Source organism: Topomyia yanbarensis, chromosome 2 (assembly GCF_030247195.1).
Source record: "Topomyia yanbarensis strain Yona2022 chromosome 2, ASM3024719v1, whole genome shotgun sequence".
Taxonomy (NCBI): Eukaryota; Metazoa; Arthropoda; class Insecta; order Diptera; family Culicidae; genus Topomyia; species Topomyia yanbarensis.
This window is the reverse complement of record NC_080671.1, coordinates 214,589,044-214,613,560: the sequence shown is the minus strand read 5'-3', so window position 1 is coordinate 214,613,560 and position 24,517 is coordinate 214,589,044. Positions and strand designations below refer to the sequence as shown.

General features: G+C 38.6%; 2 protein-coding genes across 16 annotated transcripts in view; both read right to left on the bottom strand.

The window, feature by feature from the left end:
* The window catches only part of LOC131682870 (lysosomal-associated transmembrane protein 4B), an 897,979-nt gene that overhangs the window by 96,400 nt on the left and 777,062 nt on the right, over positions 1–24,517 (bottom strand). Inside the window, exon 7 of one of the 15 annotated variants that reach the window (XM_058964650.1) lies at positions 4,331–4,745. The exons of 13 other annotated variants lie outside the window; for them this stretch is intronic. In XM_058964650.1, coding sequence (XP_058820633.1) covers positions 4,462–4,745 — 284 coding nt within the window. In that variant the 3' untranslated portion in view covers positions 4,331–4,461. Of the gene's footprint in view, positions 1–4,330; positions 4,746–15,388; positions 15,430–24,517 lie in introns of those variants that run through there. One more of the 15 variants, XM_058964653.1, reaches the window with a different exon arrangement.
* LOC131682872 (uncharacterized) lies at positions 4,755–6,935 on the bottom strand. The gene is made up of 3 exons (XM_058964658.1): positions 6,667–6,935; positions 6,504–6,566; positions 4,755–6,435 (listed from the first exon to the last, which is right to left on the bottom strand). Exons 1-3 carry the CDS (start codon positions 6,770–6,772, stop codon positions 5,945–5,947), a joined length of 660 nt encoding a protein of 219 aa, XP_058820641.1. The 5' UTR covers positions 6,773–6,935; the 3' UTR covers positions 4,755–5,944.

Genomic DNA, 24,517 nt, shown 5'->3' with positions numbered 1-24,517 from the left:
TTTACAATCGAATCTCTACCAGAAATCCAACTGATAATGAAGGCTTGACATAACTGAAATTTTTTAAGCTGTTAGCCCCCCTAATGGAAAAGGCTGCGCACGCCTATGCTTTCAAGATAACATTATTTCATTTGCATATTTTTGCAACTTTTTTAGAAAACTTGTTAAGAAATATGACATTTTAATCAAAGAAACAGCTCTAACTCTTTTTATAAACATCGGATCGTCTTAAAATATTCAACAAAGTTGTGGGTTTTTACAATATCTAAAACATTGTGAAAAACATGGTTGTAGAGAAATGAATACGACAAAAGTTATTTTAAATAAACTGATTTTTATGAGGTTCATTGGAAAACTTCTCATAACAACGAAACAGCTGTAGATAGAGAGTTAATATCTTCAGGTAAATTATTAAAAAATCCATTTTTTACAACTGAAGACTCAAACCGCCTATCTCCTTTCAGTAAAAAGTTATATTTCAGAAATGCCTTGACGCTTCATTTTGGAACATGACCGTCTACTTCAAAAAATCCGCCTTAATAACTCCAAAAACTTGTCTGAAATCATCAAAACTCAAAACCCTATAGTTGAGCCACAAAATAATTAAAGGCATAAATTTGCTCATTTTGACCACTGTGTGGTGTGCAGAAGAGCAGACCACTAGACGTGTTTCATTCTCACTTCTGCTAGAAAGCGCAAAGCCAGCTTAAAACTATGGAATGACTGTGTTCCCGAAATTTGCTTTACACGTGTATAACGATTTTTTTAACTTTTTTCCATTTTATTGTATTCGGATTCTGAAAAAAGCTGATAGTGTATTTTTGAATCTGGCTTAGAAATAGCCCATGAATAAAGATCTTGGGCTGTTGTTATATGATGGCCAGTGCAAAGCCAGTGCAATCTACTGCCCTGGTGCTTTTCCATGAAAACGGCATTAGGTGGTATGACATGATTTTATTTACAATCTTTTATTTAATCTTAGTTTGAACTCATTCGAAAGCAGTAACAGTATAAGTAAACTTCCACTTGCTTATTGTGTTCTTTGTGAGAAGATATAACTAGAAAAGGGTACAAATTGAGATGTAATATTTTCTTTTCTTTCCCTCTTGTTAAAATAACTAAAAAAATGTTGGCAAATTAAACAGCTTCACTCATGTTGATAGCAATGAGTAAACTAACAAAGGAAAACAATTTTTGCTTAATGTAGCTCTGCATCCAATTATAATTTTTTTTTTCGAAATTTTGTTGTTTGTTTCAAAATGACTCGATTTCTGCTAACCTGCAATATAACTTCGACGTGGCGTTTTGAAATGACGATAAAGAATATCAAAAATGTTATTTAAAACTCGATTATACCTGTTTTTCGTACGGGATAAAACTTGCATACTTGCCCTCATATGGTTTGTGTGCAACATGGGCCATAATTTTGCACATGAAGGTCGAAAAGTTGATTCAAATTATTGAAATGTATGCAAGAGGAACATGGCGGCCTTTTACACTGTTTTCGTTTGGCTTGAGGATGCAGCCATTTTTGCAATGATAGGTACTAACGTCTTAGACCGGACTAAACTCCTGCCTAAAATCAAAGATAGTACAGTGTTGCGGTACCAACTAGCTTCAAGCTTACCGCCCTATGTGTTCTCGTGGCGGTAGCCGTGGGCAACCCGCTAGTGAAAAGTCTGGTAAAGTTACACCGGAAATACACCGAAAGAATTTCGGAGCGAACTGCGCTACGCATATCCGCGCAAGTGTGAGTCTATCTAGTGAAAGAACATCAGTGACAGTTTTTTCGAATATTTCCCTTAGCTTGCGCCGAAATAAAAAAAACCACGTTGAATATCTAATTATTATTGTTGATGGACAGTGGGAATCCCAATTGGTGGTAACAACTGAATAAATTAGTTGGGACATCATGTGGAAGCTCAATGTGGCTTTGTTAGAAGAATGGATGCCGAATTTGGTGGACAATGGATAAGACGAGGTGGAGCAGAAAAACGGAATCAATACAAAAGTTAAGAGACGAAAAATGTGGACCATTGTAATACGATAAACCAGGATGATGTGAAGCAGAATATCGACACAAGTAAGACGGACTGATCCCATTTCAAGAACTGGATACACCGGATGATAATGTTATTTGTGCGAGTAAATATTTTTAGTAAATCTTTGTACAGTGAATGAAAAAATGTTTTATGGTAATTATTTTAAGATTTATGTACGTTAGACTGCCCAGAAAAATAATGAATTTTTGAAAACACAATCGGCCCACCCCTGAGTCGATTCCTAGTCCCACCAGGAGTACTTGCTCCAAATTTGAAGCAAATCTTGAAGTGCTTGAAGTTTGTATGGGATTTTTCGACAATTTACATGGAGAAAACCCTCTTGCTCACATTTTCGCCGCTAGGTGGCACTGTATACATCAGATTATCACCAAAAGTGAAACTTAAGAAGATAATTCTATTGTCTACAACTTTGTTGAAGACTGCCAAGCGATCCGACTTCAATAGGAAAAGTTATTAAACTTTTAACGAAGTGATGTCTGAGTCAGTTTTGAATGGGGCCTAGCAGTGCATGATAGTGTATCAGTACTAGGTTCTAACAAACTAAACATTTTTGTGGATTAATGGTTAGAATTAGCTGAATAGTATGTTCGGAAGAATTGCAGTACATAATACGAGTTATGTTTTGGTTAGAAAATTTTAGTTCAATCTGTGATCACATAGATGGCGCCATCACTAACTTTTCAACGGAGAGAGATAGAATATCGAAATGTTTGGAAATATTACTGCAATATTCTTGTTCTACAACTTTGTAGAAGACACCTAATTTCTATCTCTCTTCGTTGAAAAGTTAGTGTTGGCGCCATCTATGCGGTCAGATGTGGAACTACAATTTTCTAACCAAAACATAACTCGTATTATGTACTGCAATTCTTCCGAACATACTATTCAGCTAGATCTAACCATTATTCCATAAAAATGTTTAGTTTTTTAGAACCTAGTACTGATACACTACCATGCACTGCTAGGCCCCATGCAAAACTGACTCAGACATCACTTCGTTAAAAGTTTAATAACTTTTCCTATTGGAGTCGGATCGCTTTGCAGTCTTCAACAAAGTTGTAGATAATAAAATTATCTTCTTAAGTTTCACTTTTGGTGATAATCTGATGTATACAGTGCCACCTAGCGGCGAAAATGTGAGCAAGTGGGTTTTCTCCATGTAAATTGTCGAAAAATCCCATACAAACTTCAAGCACGTTGGTCCGGTAGCTAGACTTGTTCGATTTGGCTCAAATTTGGAGCAGACACTCCTGGTGGGACTAGGAATCGACTCAGGGGTGGGCCGATGGGGGTCATTTTTTTTCTGTCACTCTAATGTACGTGCAGTGTGTACAGTTGTATGTATGTATGTATGTGGATAGCCACCATCCTAGCTTGAGTCTTGCTCTGCGTACGGCTCCACTTAACGTGCGCTCAAATTTCGTAACTATTCTACATTCAGCATATTGCTGTATAAAAGGCCAAAAGGGAGGTGGCGGACCCGTAGGCAATCACACTTACTCAGTATCCGCGGGAATCATAGAGTCTCCTTCCAACAATATGATCCAACGGATTGAATAACGAATTTCGCGAAAATTGTCAATATTTTTTGTATTTCGTCATTAGGGTGTCCCTTTTCACGTTAGACGGGTTAAAAAAATCGTGATTTTTCAAAAGTTTATTTTTTTAAAAATTCATAACTTTTGAACCACTGAACCGATTTTCATGGATTATAGGTCAAATGAAAGGTATATAAATGTAGTTTCAAGAAAAAATATTAACTTTAAAAAATATTGAGTTTTATATGAACAAAATACGCATTAAATGGTTTTTCTTGATTTTCACTGCGAGGGTCCTTGAATACTCCATACTTTTATATTTATATTTATCTATGTATACACCCACATGCATGGAAACGATGTAACCGCATGGTAGTTCACCATACACTTCCAGCGAGTCACAGCAACTGTGAATAAAGAAAGATATGATTTACTTACAAGCTGGGTGCAACATGCGTTTCAACCTGGGGGCTGTCCATTAACCACTTAGAAAAAAGTTTAGACATTGCAGACCCTCGACCCTCGATGCTTGCTTCAAAATGTTTTTACCGAGCGTCAGCTTTGGTTAAAAATTCCACTTCAATTAAAACCCTGGTGGTTTTAAAAGGGTCATATTTCGGCATTATCTATCTTTGTATCAAAAATTCAGAAGAAGCATGAAGCGAAATAAGTAAATCATTTTTATAACTTTATTCGTTTTATTTTTCACAAGGCATTTCATTTCTTTAGCTACAATTTAACATATATTTCTTCCGTCGAAAATGAATACCGTTTGACAATAATATAGTTTTCATTTTGAGACTTAAAACTATGGAATGACTGTGTTCCCGAAATTTGCTTTACGCGTGTATAACGATTTTTTAACATTTTTCCATTTTATTGTATTCGAAAAAAAGCTGATAGTGTATTTTTGAATCTGGCTTAGAAATAGCCCATGAATAAAGATCTTGGGCTGTTGTTATATGATAGCCTTGCAAATTCGCTTTCGTAGCATTTCGATTCAATACTCCTCCCAAAGCATCACAAGGACCCTTTCCATGACAAGTTGCGAAAAAATTCCATTCGGCATCAATGCCAAAATCTATTTGCGTATTGCACAAATTAGATGCCGTCATTTTATTTTTGTATTGGCTTCCGGATCCATCTGAGAAAAAGTAAATCTGTTGTAAGCCTGGCAATTTAACTTTTATGAACGCTAAACAATGAGTCAAAGATAAACGAGCTGCGACATGATTATTTTTAGTGAAGTCCGCAATTGCAATAAAACTAGTAAACTTCAAATCGTCCGATTCTTCGTCTTTAAAATAAATAGCACAAGGGTGAATAGTACATTGAGTGTTTACCCAATAGAAGCCTTGAACTGCATCCTGCACAACGAAAGAATAATTGTCCGAAAAATCACATATAATGATGCATTCTGTAGCTTTCAAATTGCTTTTGATGTGTTTCAAGTAGTTTGCTTGTTGCTCAGCTATAAAGTTATGCGGCAATATATTGAATAATTTTTCTAGAAAAGTATCAATAAATTCTTGTGTGTCCGTTTCAACTAACTCCATAATGCATCTTTCTAATGGACGCCATTGTTTGAATTTTAGTGATTCAATATTTCCGTTACTAAGAATACTCATTAGTTCTGTCGCTAAAATTTGCGTTCCAGGGCAGTTTCCGCAACACTGCAACCAACATTGTTCGCTCGAATTTTCACAAATTATTTTTGGAAACAAATCATGATAGGAGTTAACACCATCTGGAAGTGATTTACTGCTTTGTAATGTTTTGAAAATAAGTTTAATGTTTTGATGATATATACATACGCATACGGTATGCGTGCCACTTGTCCTTGCCAAAATGCAGTGTTTTGGACGATTATTAGCGAACATGGAAAATCCCAAGGGGTGAGTCGCTTAGAACAGTGTGCCATACACACTGTATCACCTAACTAGCTTCAAGCTTACCGCCCTATGTGTTCTCGTGGCGGTAGCCGTGGGCTACCTGCTAGTGAAAAGTCTGGTAAAGTTACACCGAAAATACACCGAAAGAATTTCGGAGTGAACTGCGCTACGCATATCCGCGCAAGTGTGAGTCTATCTAGTGAAAGAACACGGTATAAAATTGCGATTCACAGTAATACACGATCATTTCACTCGTTACCACAATGTGTGGCACAATGTGGCACACTTTTGACAACTCAAAAACTGTCAACAAAGTGTTGTTGAATAATCATAGTAACCATTGCTTTTGTTTTACTGAACACCATGGCACAGCGTGGCACATCGTGGCACATTGCGGCACAAGCTACCACGCTGTTTGTTTGTGAGCACAATTCGATTTGTGCTAAGCGACTCACCCCCTGGAAAATCCTATTTTAATATCAGGATAAGTATTTTTGAAGATAGAATACGCCTCCTGCAAATTACACAAAACTAATCTTCTCTGTACGTAAATTTTACCTTCTTCATTGTTAGATATTAAATAATCCCTTTTCCCTGCACAGACGCGGCTCACATCGTCACTATTATAAAAATTCGTAACACATGTTACCGTTTCTTTTCCTATTGCCGCAGAGCTTAAACTCTTTTCAGACACCACCATTATTCCTTTCTCTTTCTGCAATGCTTTTGCCTTGTTGGCCATATATTGAGAAACATTGAACATCTGCATTATTCTATATGTAGTCCTACTTTTGGGAAGTGTGGTTAAAATCCTGTATCGCTCATTGCTGTCTCTTGTTTCTTTATATTTCTCCTTAAGTTGTGTAAGAATTTCATTATCGTCTGACAAAGGTGCGTTGTAAGTGGTAACGATCGTTTCAGAAATGGGTGCTTCTATCGACTCTGAAAATACATATGATAGATTGATTATCAGAAAAAATCATACAAATGATTTCTTTTTTATTATTTACCTTGGTAGAAAAATGGAACGAATTTGGAAGGTACTGCAATGACGGTTAATGTTTCGAAGGACTCTGAAAAAAGGTTTTAAAGAACAAGAGTTCGTGTTAGTAGTTTGAAGAAAAGAATTGAAATTATTTAAAAAGCAATCATGTCATATTTTCGATAATATACCTTGAACAGCGATTTTAGATGGTCTTGCAACTCGATGATTGGGCATAAATGTGCGCAGTATAACGACTTTAGGCAATATACGTCGGTGAAGTGAAGCTATACGCATGATGAGGCCCAGTGTTTGTGATGCTTTACCGACGATGAACGAGACGTGTTGCTTGAAAGTGAGTTGGTTATCCAGTATGACTCCAAGATCTTTAACGTGTGTGACACGATCGATTTCAACATCCCAAGGTATATTTGAAACGAATCGGTTGCTTTTTCCATGTGAAGGAAATCACCGAACATTTACTCGGGTTGATGATTATTGGATTTAAATCGCACGAAGCTGCGAAACTGTCCAGTTGATTTTGCAGGAAATGGGCATCAGCCATCGAACGAATCTGCATATACATATTAATCTTATCGAATGCTGCCGATAGATCAGTGTAAATAACGTTCGTTTGATTTCGTTCCGCCATGCGCGCAGTGATGTATGATGTAAGACATAGCAAATTCGTAGTGGTCGACCGTCCGGGCATGAAACCGTGTTGGTCATCGCTGAGGTATTGCTTGCAGTGGGTGAAAAGAGGCTCCATGACGACAAGTTCAAACAGTTTTGAAACAGCACATAGTGATGTGATGCCGCGGTAGTTTTCGATGTCTATTTCTTTTCTCTTTTTTATATACAGGAAACATATGCGCATATTTCCAGCACGAAGGGAAACCCCCCTTGGATAAGGACAGTTGGAAAAGGTGACGGAGTGGAGACAGCAAGTAGGCGATATGATGCTTTAAAAAACGGACGGTATTCAATCTGGTCTTGGTTTGTGAGTTGACTTCAGTTGGCGGGCTGCTCTCGTAATCATCGTATCATCCACGTCCATTTGACCAAAAGTCTGTGTTTGCAAAGGGACATTTCTGGCGGCGGCGAAAACATGCTCGGGAGTTAATACTTCTGCTTTAAAAACACTGGCAATCTTAATGGAAAAGAGACGAGGCGCCTCAGCCTCACATAGTGGTTCCAAAGTGACAGTGTCGCCGACGCAAAATCACAAACAGCTGTTCGCAGCGAGCACAAAAAAAAAACCGTTCGGCAGAATCAAAACAAACCGCCGCAACATAGAACAGTTCGTTCTGACCTAAAGAGGCAGAAGGAAAATCAAATTACATTCGAGTGCGCCCAACGAAAAGTCAATGCGCGCTCACGCAGGGGTCATATATGCTTCGTCGGCATTCTCGGTGCCACTGCCGGTCACAGCGCATTCGAAGACGGTAATTATATCGATATTTGCCTTCGCGCGGTGGCTAGGATAATAAAACATTTTTGCAGAGTTGACAATAATATTCGTTGTTAACATTCTGTACCAAAACAAATCCAAATAAAATCGATTCAAAAATCGATTATTTGTATACTGTGTTGCGTTTCGGCTTCGCCTCATCAGAAACCAACACTAACTTATTGTCGGAATAGATTAGCGCCGGCTTAACGCAAATCCCTTAAAACTAAAACACACTTTGTGTTTCAATCGAACGACTGATCAGACGTGATGTCCCGTTCGAGCAGAAGTTCTGTTTATGCCGATGAGACACAGTGAAACCGAAACTTGTCTTGGCTTAGCAGGCCTATGCGAAAGCACTATGCTATACCCTAGCGAGAAAAAATTTTGGTTTTTTTACCAAATTTTCCTCCTTAGGGTGAAATATAGCATAGCGATTATTTGTAAATAGCTAGCTTTAGGAAAGTAGGTATATAAACCAAAAAATTGTATAATAAAATCAAGTTGAAATCGAGCAATCGAAAGTACCACTCCACTCAGGCGAAAATCCTTTACTTCGTGTCCAGACCCTGGAGCTCTTCGTTGGTTTTCCACCTTGTTAAATACAAAGTCAAATTACTTCCTTGTTTGTAACGCAAGCAGGGAAGCAAATTGTCTTACGACCAAAATTAGTATTGGTTTGTTACGCAGAACGATACTAACTGGACGAGGAATTCCCGGCTTATTAAGCTATAGCGTGTGGTATTTGTAACGCAGGTGCCACAAACTATACTTAGTCTAGAATTAGAAGTGGCTTGTACCGCAGGACGCTTCTAACTAGACCCAGCACCCCCTTCTGCGGCGTGAGATCGTTCGGCGGAACGATATATGGTGGCTCCAGAGAGGATTTATCCTCACATAATTCTCGCCACAGAAGTCACGAAGTAAAGAAAAAATACTAAGTCCTACACTGACCAAGCTACGGTAGTGAAAAAGGGCATAAACATTAAGCGAACACCTACAAACTGTGGTGGAAAAACGCTAGAAACACAGCGTGTCCGTAGCTTATAACGGACAGTAATACGCATTGCAATACGCGTCACTTACAAAATCGTTAATAAGGCGTATCCGCAGCCAATAGCAGATCCGGTGAAAACAAACAGTGCTTGAATAAAATATCACAATATATATCACACCGTGCGATATATCACTAGTGAACCTAAAACAAGCCGAAAGAGAAAGCGGATCTAAAGGATGGCATCTGGAGGATACGCGCACAACCCGAATGGGAACTGCCGCCTGTGCAAGGACAAGGACAGCGCGGACGAATGGATGGTCGAGTGCTCAAAGTGTTGGAACTGGTTCCACATGACCTGCACCAAACTTGAGAAAAGACCCTCCACTCCACTGGCACTGCCCAAAGTGCAAAGAGGAAATAATGGAGCTCCAGCAACTAAGGAAGGAGCTGGAGGATCAAAAGAAGAAGACTACCAGGAGTGTGTCCAAAGAACGCGGACCAGCAGACACTGTAGAGCTGCTAAGACGCTAATTTGAGGCACAAATGGAAAGCCAAAAATTACGTGATGAGGCATTTCAAAAAGCCATGATTGAGATGGCAACTAAAATGCACCAAGTAAAAGTGGACCCCGAAGCGGGATAACAAATGGCTCCGACAATCAAATTGCCGGATGAAATTACAAACTTACTGAGGAGGCAAACAGCAACACCCCTCCCAGCTTTCAACGGAAATTACAAGGAATGGCTAAATTTCAAACGGCTTTACGAACAAAGCAAACGAGAAGGTCAATTCAGCGATACCGATAACATAAACAGACTTATGGCAAGTCTAGGCAAAGCAGCAAAGTTACACGTAAGTGCCTTGCTGATGGATCCAGGAAACGAGAAACATGTAGTAGAAACTCTGGATAGTATTTACGGACAACCGTTGGCTATATACAACGAACTATGGAAGGATTTGGCAAAGTTACGGAACCCACGCATGGAATACCCTCAAAGCATGGTGGATTTCGTAGTGACTCTCGGAAATTTGGTATCCAACATGTCCATGATACAGTGCGAGGATTATTTAACTAATCCGTTGCAGATGGCTGAACTTGTTTGCCGCTTACCACTGAACTTAAGAGAACAATGGGCGGACAAGGAAGCAGAAGCAATGATTCCGCAAGAAGGACGACCACGGCAAAAACTCACACTAAAGGAATTACACGAGTTTTTGAAACCTCAACAGCAAAGAGCAACACTTCTTATTGCACAAAAGGTGTGTCAATCTGAAAAGGAAAACCCGAAAAATGAGCGCCAATCAAGAATCAATATGCACGCCGAAAAAACACCCTGATCCCAAGCGAAATGTTCCTGTTGTAACCAACAACATTGGATAGTAGCATGCCCAGTCTTTAAAAAGATGAGTGTGGAAAAAAGACGAGAACTGGTACTAGAGAAACGCATGTGCTTTAACTGTTTACGCCAAGGACACTCCTTTAGAAACTGCCAAATGAGACCAAACTGTAGAACAGAAGGATGTACAGCACATCATCACACCTTTCTTCACGTCAAACCAAAAACAAATGATGAAAAACCAGCCTCCCAAAAGGAGGAAACAAAACAAAAAATTAAGAAATCTTCAGGACATTCAAAAGACAACAAGAAGAATTCAGATAAAAAGGAAGTGAAAGAAATAGATGCACAAGCTCCAACATCGTCCACCTCGAAGGAACAAGAAGATTAAGCTGTACGCACTAACATACACACTACCAAAAGAAATAAAGTCAACTACCAAATACTGCCGGTTACACTTTATGCGCAAGGAAGACAATTAGAAACCTTCGCATTTTTGGATCACGGCTCATCGAACAGTCTAATCCTCGACGACGTGGCCAAAGATTTAGGATTGCAAGGGCCAGTATCACCATTATGCATAAAATGGACAAATGACTCCGTACAAGAAGATAACGAAAGCCAAACCGTATGCTTCAAAATATCGGGCAGCAACAAAATTCGATACCTAATGGAAAGTGTACGCACAGTAAATAAATTATCCTTACCACGACAGACACTCGACTACAAGGATCTTTATGAAAATTACAACCATCTTAAAAACCTTCCTATACAAGGATACGAGAATGCTGAGCCGACATTACTTATTGGACTTGATCATTCCCGACTTTTAACAGTAACAAAACAGAGAGCAAGCAAGGTCGGTCCGGTTGCCGCTAAAACACCGATCGGATGGGTCATTTACGGAAGGACCCACTCTCGACATCAAGAAGAAATATATTCCTGTATAGTAGAGGAGCAAGTCTCACTACGAGAAGAAATGATTGGATTCGCAGGAGGAACGTATCCTTCACTCGACGACACATTTCGAGCCGAGGCAACAAGAGAACACTGGAAAAAGGCTCAAATGGCAACTACTAAATTTTTGGATCGGTGGAGTGCAGAATACCTTCCTAAACTGAACAAACGAGAAAGATGGAAACAGAACGCAGAACCACTCCAGCCTGATGATGTCGTTGTTTTTCCAGACGAACAACGGAAAGGGAAGTTTCATAAGGGAATTATTACCGAAGTAAGGAAGGCGCAGGATGGCCAAACAAGGTCTGCGGTCGTTCGCACTGAAAACTATAAATTAGTTAGGCCAACTGTAAAATTGGCCAAATTAGACGTAAAGGCAGATACGGTATTCACCGGTCACATACAGGAAATATCACCAAAACGAAAAGAGGTCTTCCCGCAATACAGTAGCTCATATGCAAAGGCAAATATGACAGATTGGGGTAAGCGGCAAAAAATCGACATAGAGCTAGTAAAACAACTAGCAGAAAAGCACAAAGCCGCTCATCCAACCAAACCGAAAAAGAAAACTATCCGAGGTAGGCCAAACATGTGGGCAAAAATGCTCGTCACTACAGCAGCAGTACTACCTTTAAATACAACGTCCAGTATGACCCTCGAACCCGTACCAAATACGGGACTTTTATTCAATCACGAAGCTACCTATTTAATACAAACCGGAATTTGGGACACACAAATTACTACAAACATATCTCCCACCGACGATGTAAAACTCATTGACAAGATACACAGAAACATCGAAGACGCTATAAATGGACTAAAGCAGAAAATAAAAAATCCAACACTCGTCGACTTGGCTACCTCGATTGAACAACAGTGTTACGCCGCGAAGCAGGAAATTTTGGAACCAGCCCGAGTAAAAAGAGGAAAGGGAATTTTTGGATTCCTTAAAGACATACTATTCGGAGGCGATGATCTGACAGACCAAATCGAGGCTATCCGAATGAACGAAGAACAAAAAATTCATGACGTCACACATAGCATGAATCAGCTAAGGGAAAGAACCCTGCAACAAAACAATCAATTTGAACAACGGATTCACCACGCATTAGATGGAATCAAACTTTTGAACAAACAGTTCGCGATGAACTATGCAGAAACTTTAGCCAACCATCTGATGGACACAATAATGATGGCTAAACAACTGATCGAGAGTATTCTCACACGTCACAGAAAATTGAAACATATACCCGTCACCATAGAAGAAAGAAACGAATTCATCCAACAAGCGAACCTACGACTTCCTGAAAATCATTACATACCCGAAGATGAGTTTGCAACCCATTACAAACTCAAAATAAAGAATGATTCGTATCAAATCGCGATGAGATCTATTGTGAAACTAAGAGAATCATTCGAAAATTTCAAGGTTATAGCTATACCAGACTTTGAAAACAGAACAAAAATTCATGTTGATCAACCGAGAATCGCCATCAATCAGCACAACCAGTATTTCTATCCCTCTAATGAGGCAAGGAAACTAAACGAAACACACTTCCTCTCCTTCAAGCCAACAATACAGATGGAAATGTCATGCGTGCCACCAGCAATATTTCACAAGCATCCCGTAAGAAACTGCAATATCACAACTTTCGATAGCCTACCCACCGATTACGCGGAAGTAATCATATTGTCACAACCGAACACACTGCTATACTACGCAAAAGATCCAAATACAATTACGATACTCTGCAATAAGGAATTGAATTTCACCTCATACACCATAGCGGTTGTAAAATTAGATCCTGGCTGTGAACTACGAACCAAGCACAGCGTAACGTACGCTAGCATCGGCGGAACCTCAAAGCAACAAAAAATATACTTCAAACGCCACGATCAAATACCTCAATGGAAAACAACAAATTTCAATGCGTCAGAAGACACTTGGGAAATAACAGAACCTGAACCGATAGCTGCAACCCATTCATCCTATCATACCGATCCTGAAACAAAGGCGATAAATCATCATGTTCCGGTCATAGTAGCAGCGGTATCATCAGTACTTGTTGTGGCCACGATAATCAGCGCCCTTTACTATAAGAAAGGCAGTCGACGTTACACCATTAGAACATCGAGCAGACCAACTCCACTTCCAAGACGACCACCGAGAATAATTCCACGAACAACAGCTGCAAATAGTGTTACACAAATTTAAAGCAAGTGCATTAATAACTTAAACAAATATTAAAAATAACTTAAAAGATAGGAACATTATCATTTATCAAAAATTGAATTAGGCTCCAAAACATAAATCATTAGTAGGTAACAAAAGCAAATATTAAATGAACCTTTATAATCAGATAAACATCGAGAATCTCGACAAGCAAAGATGACCATCGGCGCGTCGGCTAGTTTTTTGTAAGATCTATGGGATAGACTTACGGGGGGCAATATGTCGCCGACGCAAAATCACAAACAGCTGTTCGCAGCGAGCACAAAAAAAACCGTTCGGCAGAATCAAAACAAACCGCCGCAACATAGAACAGTTCGTTCTGACCTAAAGAGGCAGAAGGAAAATCAAATTACATTCGAGTGCGCCCAACGAAAAGTCAATGCGCGCTCACGCAGGGGTCATATATGCTTCGTCGGCATTCTCGGTGCCACTGCCGGTCACAGCGCATTCGAAGACGGTAATTATATCGATATTTGCCTTCGCGCGGTGGCTAGGATAATAAAACATTTTTACAGAGTTGACAATAATATTCGTTGTTAACATTCTGTACCAAAACAAATCCAAATAAAATCGATTCAAAAATCGATTATTTGTAAATAGCTAGCTTTAGGAAAGTAGGTATATAAACCAAAAAATTGTATAATAAAATCAAGTTGAAATCGAGCAATCGAAAGTACCACTCCACTCAGGCGAAAATCCTTTACTTCGTGTCCAGACCCTGGAGCTCTTCGTTGGTTTTCCACCTTGTTAAATCCAAAGTCAAATTACTTTCATGTTTGTAACGCAAGCGGGGAAGCAAATTGTCTTACGACCAAAATTAGTATTGGATTGTTACGCAGAACGATACTAACTGGACGAGGAATTCCCGGCTTATTAAGCTATAGCGTGTGGTATTTGTAACGCAGGTGCCACAAACTATACTTAGTCTAGAATTAGAAGTGGCTTGTACCGCAGGACGCTTCTAACTAGACCCAGCACCCCCTTCTGCGGCGTAAGATCGTTCGGCGGAACGATAGACAGAGTTCGGTATTTTGTGAATTTCCTCAAGGCGGCTCGCTTTACTGTTTTAAGTTGCGGTAACTCGACTTTGCCGTGGGAATTTTCTATCATTCCGGTTTACTTTCTTCGGGACGAATCTATCGATGGCATACGCCATGATATGAGTGAAGGTCTGTGCTGCTTGATCAAAATCATTGCTATCGAGTAAGTGAAGTAAGCGAGACAACAAGAGATTTGTGATAAGGTACAGTTTTCACCAATGGAGCTGGTGCGATAGAGATAGTTGGAGCAACGTCCTGGGCACTAACAAAGCAAATATCCAAATTGCGGCCGTTTTCGTTAACCACGTCGTTGATTTGAAAAGGTGTGACTGCGTTATACTGCCCTTTTATGCAATTCTGACGTTAGCGCCAATAGGAATATTTTTCAGGAAACCAATTTTTGTGTTTCGTGGTGTTTTCAAAAGGACGAATAATGTTTCAACTATCTGTTCTGTACAAAATGTGTACAATCCATCGTAGATAATAGCCAATCGCTTAAATTTTCAATTTTTGGCAAAAACCTTGTAAATTTTGCAAAAAAATAGCGATTTCATTTCACTGTTTTTATGCAATTCTGACGTACGTATACAAACCAAATGTACCGGGTAAAACGTGTCGTATATCATCAACCGTTTCAATTGAATTATCTGCAAATGATTATTACTTCCTTCAAGTTTCCGAGGCTATATGTGGTGGTGTGGTCAGATGGTCGGTTTTGGATCTATACGGATGTTCCGTGGGTTATGTCCGAGGGCCATTCAGTACATTTTCATTAATTTTCCAAAGTTTATCTGCAAGCTGAAATTTTCGTATAAATTTGGAGCCGGATACGTGAACAGTTCAACTCACGGTTTATGAGACTTGAATAAATTCCATTTCATTTGCAGGTGTTTTGGTTGGAATTGGTTTTGAAATTAATGGGTTGGGTACCAATTGCGCTCTACAATGATGAAATATAGAACATCAGCGGTCAAGGTTTTGAACAAAAGTTTTCACCATTCGTACATTATTGTGGTATGAAAAATACATGTTGAAAAAGACTAAGCTTGCTGCTTAAAGAAGCATTCGAACTTACACAGGAGACTTCTTTATAAAATATAAATGGCTAACAAAATTATCGTGCTAAAAGAACTAATTTGAATACCACCCTAGCATAAATATAACACCACCCTAGCCATTTACATCACAAAATGGTGCTTATCTAGCTCCCAACCTTACTACTACAACAGCTTAAGAATAAATTGTTTTGCCTTGTTAAATATACCCTCAATACTATATTACACCGGAACGTCACTTTGGTAAAAAAATGGCGTCTACGTCACTTTGTTTTTCTCGTTTTAAAAGGCCATTTTGCATAATTTTTTAAAGACAATTACACTCAAAGACGTAGATTTTTGTGGAGAATTCAGAAATATGAAAAAATGAAATTTGACCAAAGTGGCGCTTACGTCACTTTTGCATACAAGGGCAGTATAGCTGTCGATGAGATTGATGCAGCTTGCGTGAAACACGGAGTTATCAGGGTCGCGATACAGGAACCCACTGTGAGATGGCTGCCACGACAGTCCAGGTAGGTTGAAGTCGCCTAATATAAGGTCTCGTCGACTGGAGTCATACTTGCCATTATATGCGAAATCGACTGGATGTGAGCATCGATCAACGTATTGTCGCGAATACGATCCGGAGGGAAAAAAACTGCACACAGAAAAACGGTTCGATCACCAAGCTCAATAGCAACCCAGATTTGTTCAACACATTTCCATGCATCGTCCTCGACAACTCTAGCTTTCAGTTGTTTGTCCACAGCGACAGCGACGCCTCCGTCGGATAGTTTTTGACTGTTCCATGGGTTGCTGTCGCAGCGAAAAACCTCATATTCCGACCCAAATATCTGAGAGGATAATGTGCGGCAGTCAAGCCATGTCTCGAACAGCGTGATCACATCGTAGCAGCGATCAGTAGCAGCTAACTTTAAGTCATTAAGGCAAGAGTTAATTCCGTCGATGTTCTGGTAATAGAGCATCAGACTGTCAGGTAAACATTTGCTGTCCGGCAGCTGCGTTCGAAAAGCGATGGCGGGGGCCGAAGGTTGGGGGTCGGCTGGAAGCAACAGAAATTTCAGGGTTTGTCGAAATTAACATCGTACTTGCCTGTGAAACAATTTCGGACCACCTCCTTTCCAGACCTAAGCACAGGACCGGGACGGCTGCAGGTCGCTGGCAGGAAGGGCTCGACTGTGCTTGGAGGATTGGAGGCTTTCTTAAAGCTTGCGGCAAATATGCGTTCCGGTGTCCGAGTTGAGAAGTTGATATCACAGTTGTTTATTCCATTGCTACCATTTCCGACCCTGACGAAAAAATTTGCGGATTGTTGTTTGTCGGAGGAACAGTTGGACGCCAAAAATTTTCACTCGATCTGTTGTCCGAGAACTCTCGAAATACCATCCCTTTCGGCCACGTGGAAGTGGATAGCGATTTAGCTTTCAACTCGGCTCTAACGCCGATTTTGAATGAAACAAATGACAATGTCCCTTCCTTTAGCAACTAGTCGAACCACATGTACGTCATCCGTTCCTAAACGTTTTTTGGCTAGTGCACAAACTTGTTCAGCCGTGACGTCTTTGACAATACGCGACAGATAAAGCCAAAATTTTGGCTGGGCGTCTGGTACCACTACTAGCTGTGGGTGCTGTTTTGAGAGGCAGCGCCATTTTGAAATCCAAGATGGCGACTTCTGGTTTTAATTAATATGGGTATTTTTGGAAGTTGAAGTTGTTTTATTAAACAATTGAATTTACTTGAATTTAAGCAATGTGTTCAATTTAAATAAATTCAAACCTTTAAGTCACACCACATACGTCTCTTTCTTTTCTCACTTCCATTCCGCACTCTTCTGGATGAACACATAAACATATTTTGCATTTCGCTAGTTTATGATTAGATCTTATATTCAAGGATGTTTTGGATGATTGCCCGGATTTTTATGCGGGAATTTCGGTGAACCGGAAGTCGCCAACTAGAAAATGACGCCAAACATCGCCATTTGTCTCCTATTCGTCAAAATCATTCCGAAAATACTTATATTGATTGAGTTGTAGAGAATCTCGCTAAGCCGGAAGTCTCCATCTTGGATTTGAAAATGGCGTCAAAAATCAATTTTTCATGGAAAACCTTGCGAGGAAGGTGCAGATTTATTTGTTTATTTTTTTTCTGGCACCTACTCGACCATTCCAAAAATACCCATATTGATTGGGTTAAAGCGAATTTCAGTAAACCGGAAGTCGCCATCTTGGATTTCAACATGGCATCAAACATAAATTTCTGGCACCTACTCGTTGAGACCATTTCGAAAATATCCATGTCGCATGGGTTATAGCGTATTTCGCTAAACGGGAATTCACCATCTTTGATTTCAAAATAGCGTCAAACATAATTTTCTAGCACCTACTCGTCAAGACCATTCCGAATATACCCATATTGATTGGGTTATACCGAATTTCGCTAAACCGGAAGTTGCCATCTTTGATTTCAAAATAGCATCTAAAATCAATATCTGGCACCTACTCTTCAAGACCATTTCGAAAACATTCATATTGATGGAGTTATAGCGAATTTCGCTAAACCGGAAGTCGCCATCTTGGATTTCAAAATGGCGTTAAAAATCAATTTCTGGCACCTACTCTTCAAGACCATTCCGAAAATACCCATATTATTGAGGTGCGGGCCATAAAGAGTCCAGACCCGTCTCTTCCATCTTTCCGAAAATCTAGTAAGTCTTTTGCATTCAAAACCAATTAGAATATTTTTTGCAAAAACCGTGTTAATTGCGAAATCCGTGCAAAAAAACTGCCAAAATTCTTCTAAGTTCTTTGTATTTAAAAGGGCTTAGAATTTTTTTCAGGAAAAAGTCTAAGTCTTTTGCATTCAAAAGGACCTAGAATATTTTTGCCAAAACCATGTTGATTGCGAAATCCGTGCAAAAAAAAAACTTCCAGAAATATTCTAAGTCCTTTGCTGAGAGTTTTTTTACGCGGATTTTCAAATTAACGCGATATTTTTTAGGCGGATTTTCCAATTAACGCGGTTTTTTACGCGGTACGTATCCCCCGCGTAAAAAAACCTAGGTGTAACAAAACAGAATATAATACAATATAATACATAACAATACAATATAATATCACATAATACAATGCAATATAACTTAAATAATGATCTATCTATATATATATATATATATATATATATATATATATATATATATATATATATATATATATATATATATATATATATATATATATATATATATATATATATATATATATATATATATATATATATATATATATATATATATATATATATATATATATATATATATATATATATATATATATATATATATATATATATATATATATATATATATATATATATATATATATATATATATAAATCAATGTATGTTTGTATGTATGTCCGCTAACTACTTCTAAACTACAAGTCCGATCTTGATGAAATTTGGCATACGTATTCTTTTCCCCAAGAAGATGTTAATGGAATGTTTTTTTTTGGGGGGGGGTACACTTACCTTTTGGGGGGGGGTTGTTTTTTAGGCAAAGAATTATTTATATCTCCATACTTATTAATATTTGATATATGTATTTCTCCCACTGAGCCGATGGATGATGGGAGTTGACCAAGAAAGGGGGGGGGAGGGTTCTGAAGTAATCCTTATCTATTCATTCAATGTGATTATTAGCGATGAATTCAATTCAATTTTGACATAAGTCGTCCTTCCACTAAGGAGATGGTCATGGGGTGGTTTTTGTGAACGATGGGAAGGGTGAGAAGTACCTAATCCGAGGAAAGGGAGAGGGGGGGGGGGGTGTACTGAAGAACTTTTTTTAGCTATATATATTATATATGATTTGGCACCAAAACGGTGGACATGATTGTTGGTTTCGGAATCTGAAGGAGAGGGAGGGTTTCTGATGCAATATCTATCAATTACTTCAAAAATCTAAAATTTTATTGCATGTATGTTTACCAGCACATAAATGAAATGGCAAGAATTTATTTGATAGAGATCTATTACGCGAATGACAATATAATACTGATGAATTGCATGAATTTGTCGAAAATTAAATTGAAAATTGCACCTGCAATCGCTTCATCTGAAGTTAAATCAACATTGCTAGATTATGGACGAACAGCTCTGCCCTAAAACAGCCACTAAATCTTGCGCTTGCGGAAAACGTTACTTACAATATCAATCAAAATTCGGATGTAAGCAAAATGCTGAAAGAATGCAACACTGTTATATAGGACGAATTCACGATGACCCATAAAAGGAACTAATCGAATATTTGGTAGCGTAGTCCGCGATCTTCGTCAAATTTTATCCGTTAGTCGACACCTACTGATGAAATCAGTTCTTGCTTAAGGGGGTAGGATTATTGTTGAAAAAATATCGTGCTTAAAAAAAAGTGAATTTTTTTAACTTTTCAAAACAAATTTCGTATAAGTGAACAGAAACATTTTGATTTCCTAGGGTAGTCCTTAGTAACGATTAGCTAGGGTGGTTCCAATTTATCGAATTTTAATGAATAAAAAATGATGTAATGAATGCCTGGCGTCCAAAAGAGGCTAACCCACATTTTGCATGTTTTACAGGAAATGGAAAAAACTTCCGCATTACCAAATTAACATTATTATTAGCGTAAAACTACATAATTTTATTAGTAATTAATTCACCCATGTTGTCTAGAAAAAATAATATCATTACATGTACTACTTTTCAATTCAGGAGCGTTTTCGTAAATCGGGGAGTTAATCCCGGGGACACCTAGCGTCCAAAAAGGGCTAACCCACAATTCACACATCCTTTCCTTATCTTTCGTTTTAGAGTTATGGTGTCTTTGGCGAAGTTGTTGTGTGACATCTAGCGCTTTATTTGATCATTTCATACTAGTTCGGAATACAGTCGCTAGGGAAGCGCTGTTATCAATTTTTAATGGAACGAGGTAGAAAGATGATGTCTATGGCAAAGTTGTATGTCAGGTAATTATAAGTATATCTTCTAAAGACACAAACTTTGTAGGTCTTACAGGTTTTGAAATTTGCCGCATTTTTGAATACATAATCTGTAAGTAAATGTTTGAACTAAAACCATCTCTATCTCGAAACAAACAGGACCTACAAAGTTTGTATCTTCAGAAGATATGTTTGAAATGATAGGACCTAAAACTTTCCCGAAGACACCACATATCTATCTAGCTTCATTAAAAAATTGATAGCAGCGCCACCCTAGCGACTGAATTCCGAACTAGTGTGATACAACCAAACAATCATATTTACCTGGGAAATATTTATTAGAAAAACTCCTTAAGAAACAAAAAAATAAATGACATTCGCCCGAAAGCCATTTACCCGAATGACATTTGCCCGAATGTCAAACAAACCCGAATGTCAAACAAACCCGAATGTCATTCATCCGAATGTCACGAGTACCCGAAAGATATTCACCCGAATGCCATTCGCCCGAATTCCATATACCCAAAAAACATCGAAATGTCGATTGAAAAGTTTAATAAGCTGAAATACAAATTTTATTACATTTAATGCTATGAAGAAATTAACACTAAAACTATACCAGTCACATAGTTAATACAATCACCTGGCTTCAGGGATGTTATGCACCTCAGAGAAAATAAAGAGAAAAAACAAACGCTCTTTGCACTTTTCGTGCGAACCACCGCTCTTCTCTTTCACAATAAACCTCTTCACTCCGATGCGTGTTGCTCCCACACGTGTATTCTACTCCATGGCTGCACGCCACAAAGAGTAGAAATAAAGAGGCTCTTTAGTGTGTATCTTGGTCACACGCGCACGTAAGTAGAGAAGGCAACCAAAAAACATTTTTAAAACGTTCTTCCGGTCAAACTTTATCTGAATTGTAGTTTGATTCGCCTTCTTACCTGCTTTCCAGTGAGGGGAGGCACAAAAAAGTGGCTCTTCAAGGTGACTCTTTGAACGAAATTGTGCAGCTTTTGGTGCACAAATCTTACTCTTTCAAGTGTCTCTTTGTGCGGTCGTTCTGCACATCGCAGTGTCTTTGTGCTGCTCTATTTTCAATCGGTGTATTTCGCTCTTTGTAGCTCATTGTGTGAGCAAATAACAAGCCTGCCTGGCTTGTATGATTTAACTAGGGTTTCCAGTTTTAGGTCCTTTCGCGAGTTCTTTTGAGACTTTTTAGCTGTTGGTACGGCTTGTAGTGTACGTAAAACATCCGTACTAGGGTTTTTCTCTTCAAGCTGCAATTGCTGCAACACACCATAGAATGTAGGATTTCCACGGCTTAACAAACCGTTGCATTTATTGTGCCAGCCTTCCACATTATTGGTGGTCCTAGGAATCTTTTTCGATACATTTTGGAAAACTGACCACGAAGCGGAGGGGGAAGGAGAGCGGTCATTGAGAATCTTTGATGGGCCAAGAAAGCCAAGGCAACAACTTGTTTGTAAATGAGTTGTATTCGGTGAACTTCCGAATATTTTGTCTGATGACCAAGTTGTATTAGTTTTCTGAAAAGCTTTGGTTTAGATGGAAGAATCATCCGTGAAGGGCAGCACGAAAAAAAACTGTTCTAGCAACGTTTATCACAGCTGTCTCGAAATCCACTATTATGTTGAGAGCTATTTGGTATGTGGATTCAAGAAATTTCGGTACATAGATCCAAGAATCAACCATTATGTTTGAGTAAACCAGGCGAGTGGATCAACAGTTTCCTTGCAAACTTATTTGGAATGCAAATCCAAGGATTTGTTCATGTTTGAAAGAAGCAATCAACCCCTAATTGTGGGAAAAGAGCTGCTCATGTTTAAAAGAAGGAATCAATCCCTAAGTGTGAGCAAACCGGGCAAACGAGTGGATCACCAGTTGGATTGCGAGGGCTATCTATCTATATATAGAAAAGTCAATGTTTGTATGTATATGATTTATAGACTCCCAAACGGCTTAACCGATTTCCGTAAAAATTTGCACACAGTAGGTATTTGGTATGGGGCGTGTTTGTGTGCTATTAGTTGGAGATTATCTGCCCGCCAGATGGCGCTTTGGAACAAATTGTGTTTTCCTCCTATTTCGCAGAGTGTCGCAGCCACGCGCGGTGGGTATTAGCTAGTTTACTATGCAATGAACTGCTTATATTTAAAGAAGTAATCAACCCTTATGTTTCAATGGATACCAATGGATGACAGGTTTGCTGAGGCAGGACCTCCGCTTCGGTTTCTCGACCTCGGTAATTGTGGCAAAACCGTATCACACTAGCTTCGCCACATAACCTTTATGAGCTACTATTTACTAATGACGTTATGCCAAATGGACTTCCACCATGCATGATATAATTACTAATTTAATTGATTCAATTTGAACATCTTAACATATATTTACTTCGATTGATGATGTTTCCGAAAGATTTTTTAATATTTTGTCCGGTTTATTACAAGATTCCACCGCTCGAGCTGACAACTGCGCCCAATATGTATATATATACATTACCTTTGGGGGGGGGGGGTTGTTTTTTAGGCAAAGAATTATTTATATCTCCATATTTATTAATATTTGACATATGTATTTCTCCCACTGAGCCGATGGATGATGGGAGTGGACCAAGAAAGGGGGGGAGGGTTCTGAAGTAATCCTTATCTATTCATTCAATGTGATTATTAGCGATGAATTCAATTTTGACATAAGTATTCCTTCCACTAAGGAGATGGTCATGGGGTGATTTTTGTGAACGATGGGAAGGGTGAGAAGTACCTAATCCGAAGAAAGGGTTGAGGGAGGGGGGGGGGGGCGTACTGAAGAACTTTTTTTAGCTATATATATTATATATGATCTGGCACCAAAACGGTGGACATGATTGTTGGTTTCGGAATCTGAAGGAGAGGGAGGGTTTCTGATGCAATATCTATCAATTACTTCAAAAATCTAAAATTTTGTTGCATGTATGTTTACCAGCACATAAATAAAATCGCAAGAATTTATTTGATAGAGATCTATTACGCGAATGACAATATAATGCTGATGAATTGCATGAATTGGTCGAAAATTAAATTGAAAATTGCACCTGCGATCGCTTCATCTGAAGTTAAATCAACATTGCTAGATTATGGACGAACAGCTCTGCCCTAAAACAGCAAATAAATCTTGCGCTTGCGGAAAACGTTACTTACAATATCAATCAAAATTCGGATGTAAGCAAAATGCTGAAAGAATGCAACACTGTTATATAGGACGAATTCACGATGACCCATAAAAGGAACTAATCGAATATTTGGTAGCGTGGTCCGCGATCTTCGTCAAATTTTATCCGTTAGTCGACACCTACTGATGAAATCAGTTCTTGCTTAAGGGGGTAGGATTATTGTTGAAAAAATATCGTGCTTAAAAAAAATTGGCGATACCGAGAGTGTTAGTCTATTCAGACAATAATGCAACATTTAAGCAATATTTTCCTTAATGTTCACCGCATAATACTGAAAATCTTCAGAAGGCACCACGATTAAATGCGATGTACAGAATAACTTTAAATCTACTGAACCAAATTGTTTGAAATTTTGCACAGTTCTCCTTCATATCATAACATCATTAAAGATCATAACTTTGTTCACAAAAATAAGTTTCATGATTTTTTTTAGCGAAAATTGCATTTTTAGCTGCAGAATGCTATAAAAAATTCAAATATTAAGAAAAAAGTAAAAGCTTCGATCAATACCTGGGAATATGTAGCAGAACTGTACAAACCTTGAAAACGATTGGTCCAATATATCTTGATTTATGATTTACACCACTAAGCAAGTTTTAAACGAGATACTTCCAGAGATTTTCTGTCACTGGCTCAATTTGTAGTATTCTGCTATGATATTTGAAGAAATACTGTTCAATTGTGCAGTAAATATATGAAAAGTGAATGAATATACTAACACTTTCTCGAAATTATTATTTTGTCACTTAGTTCGGTCT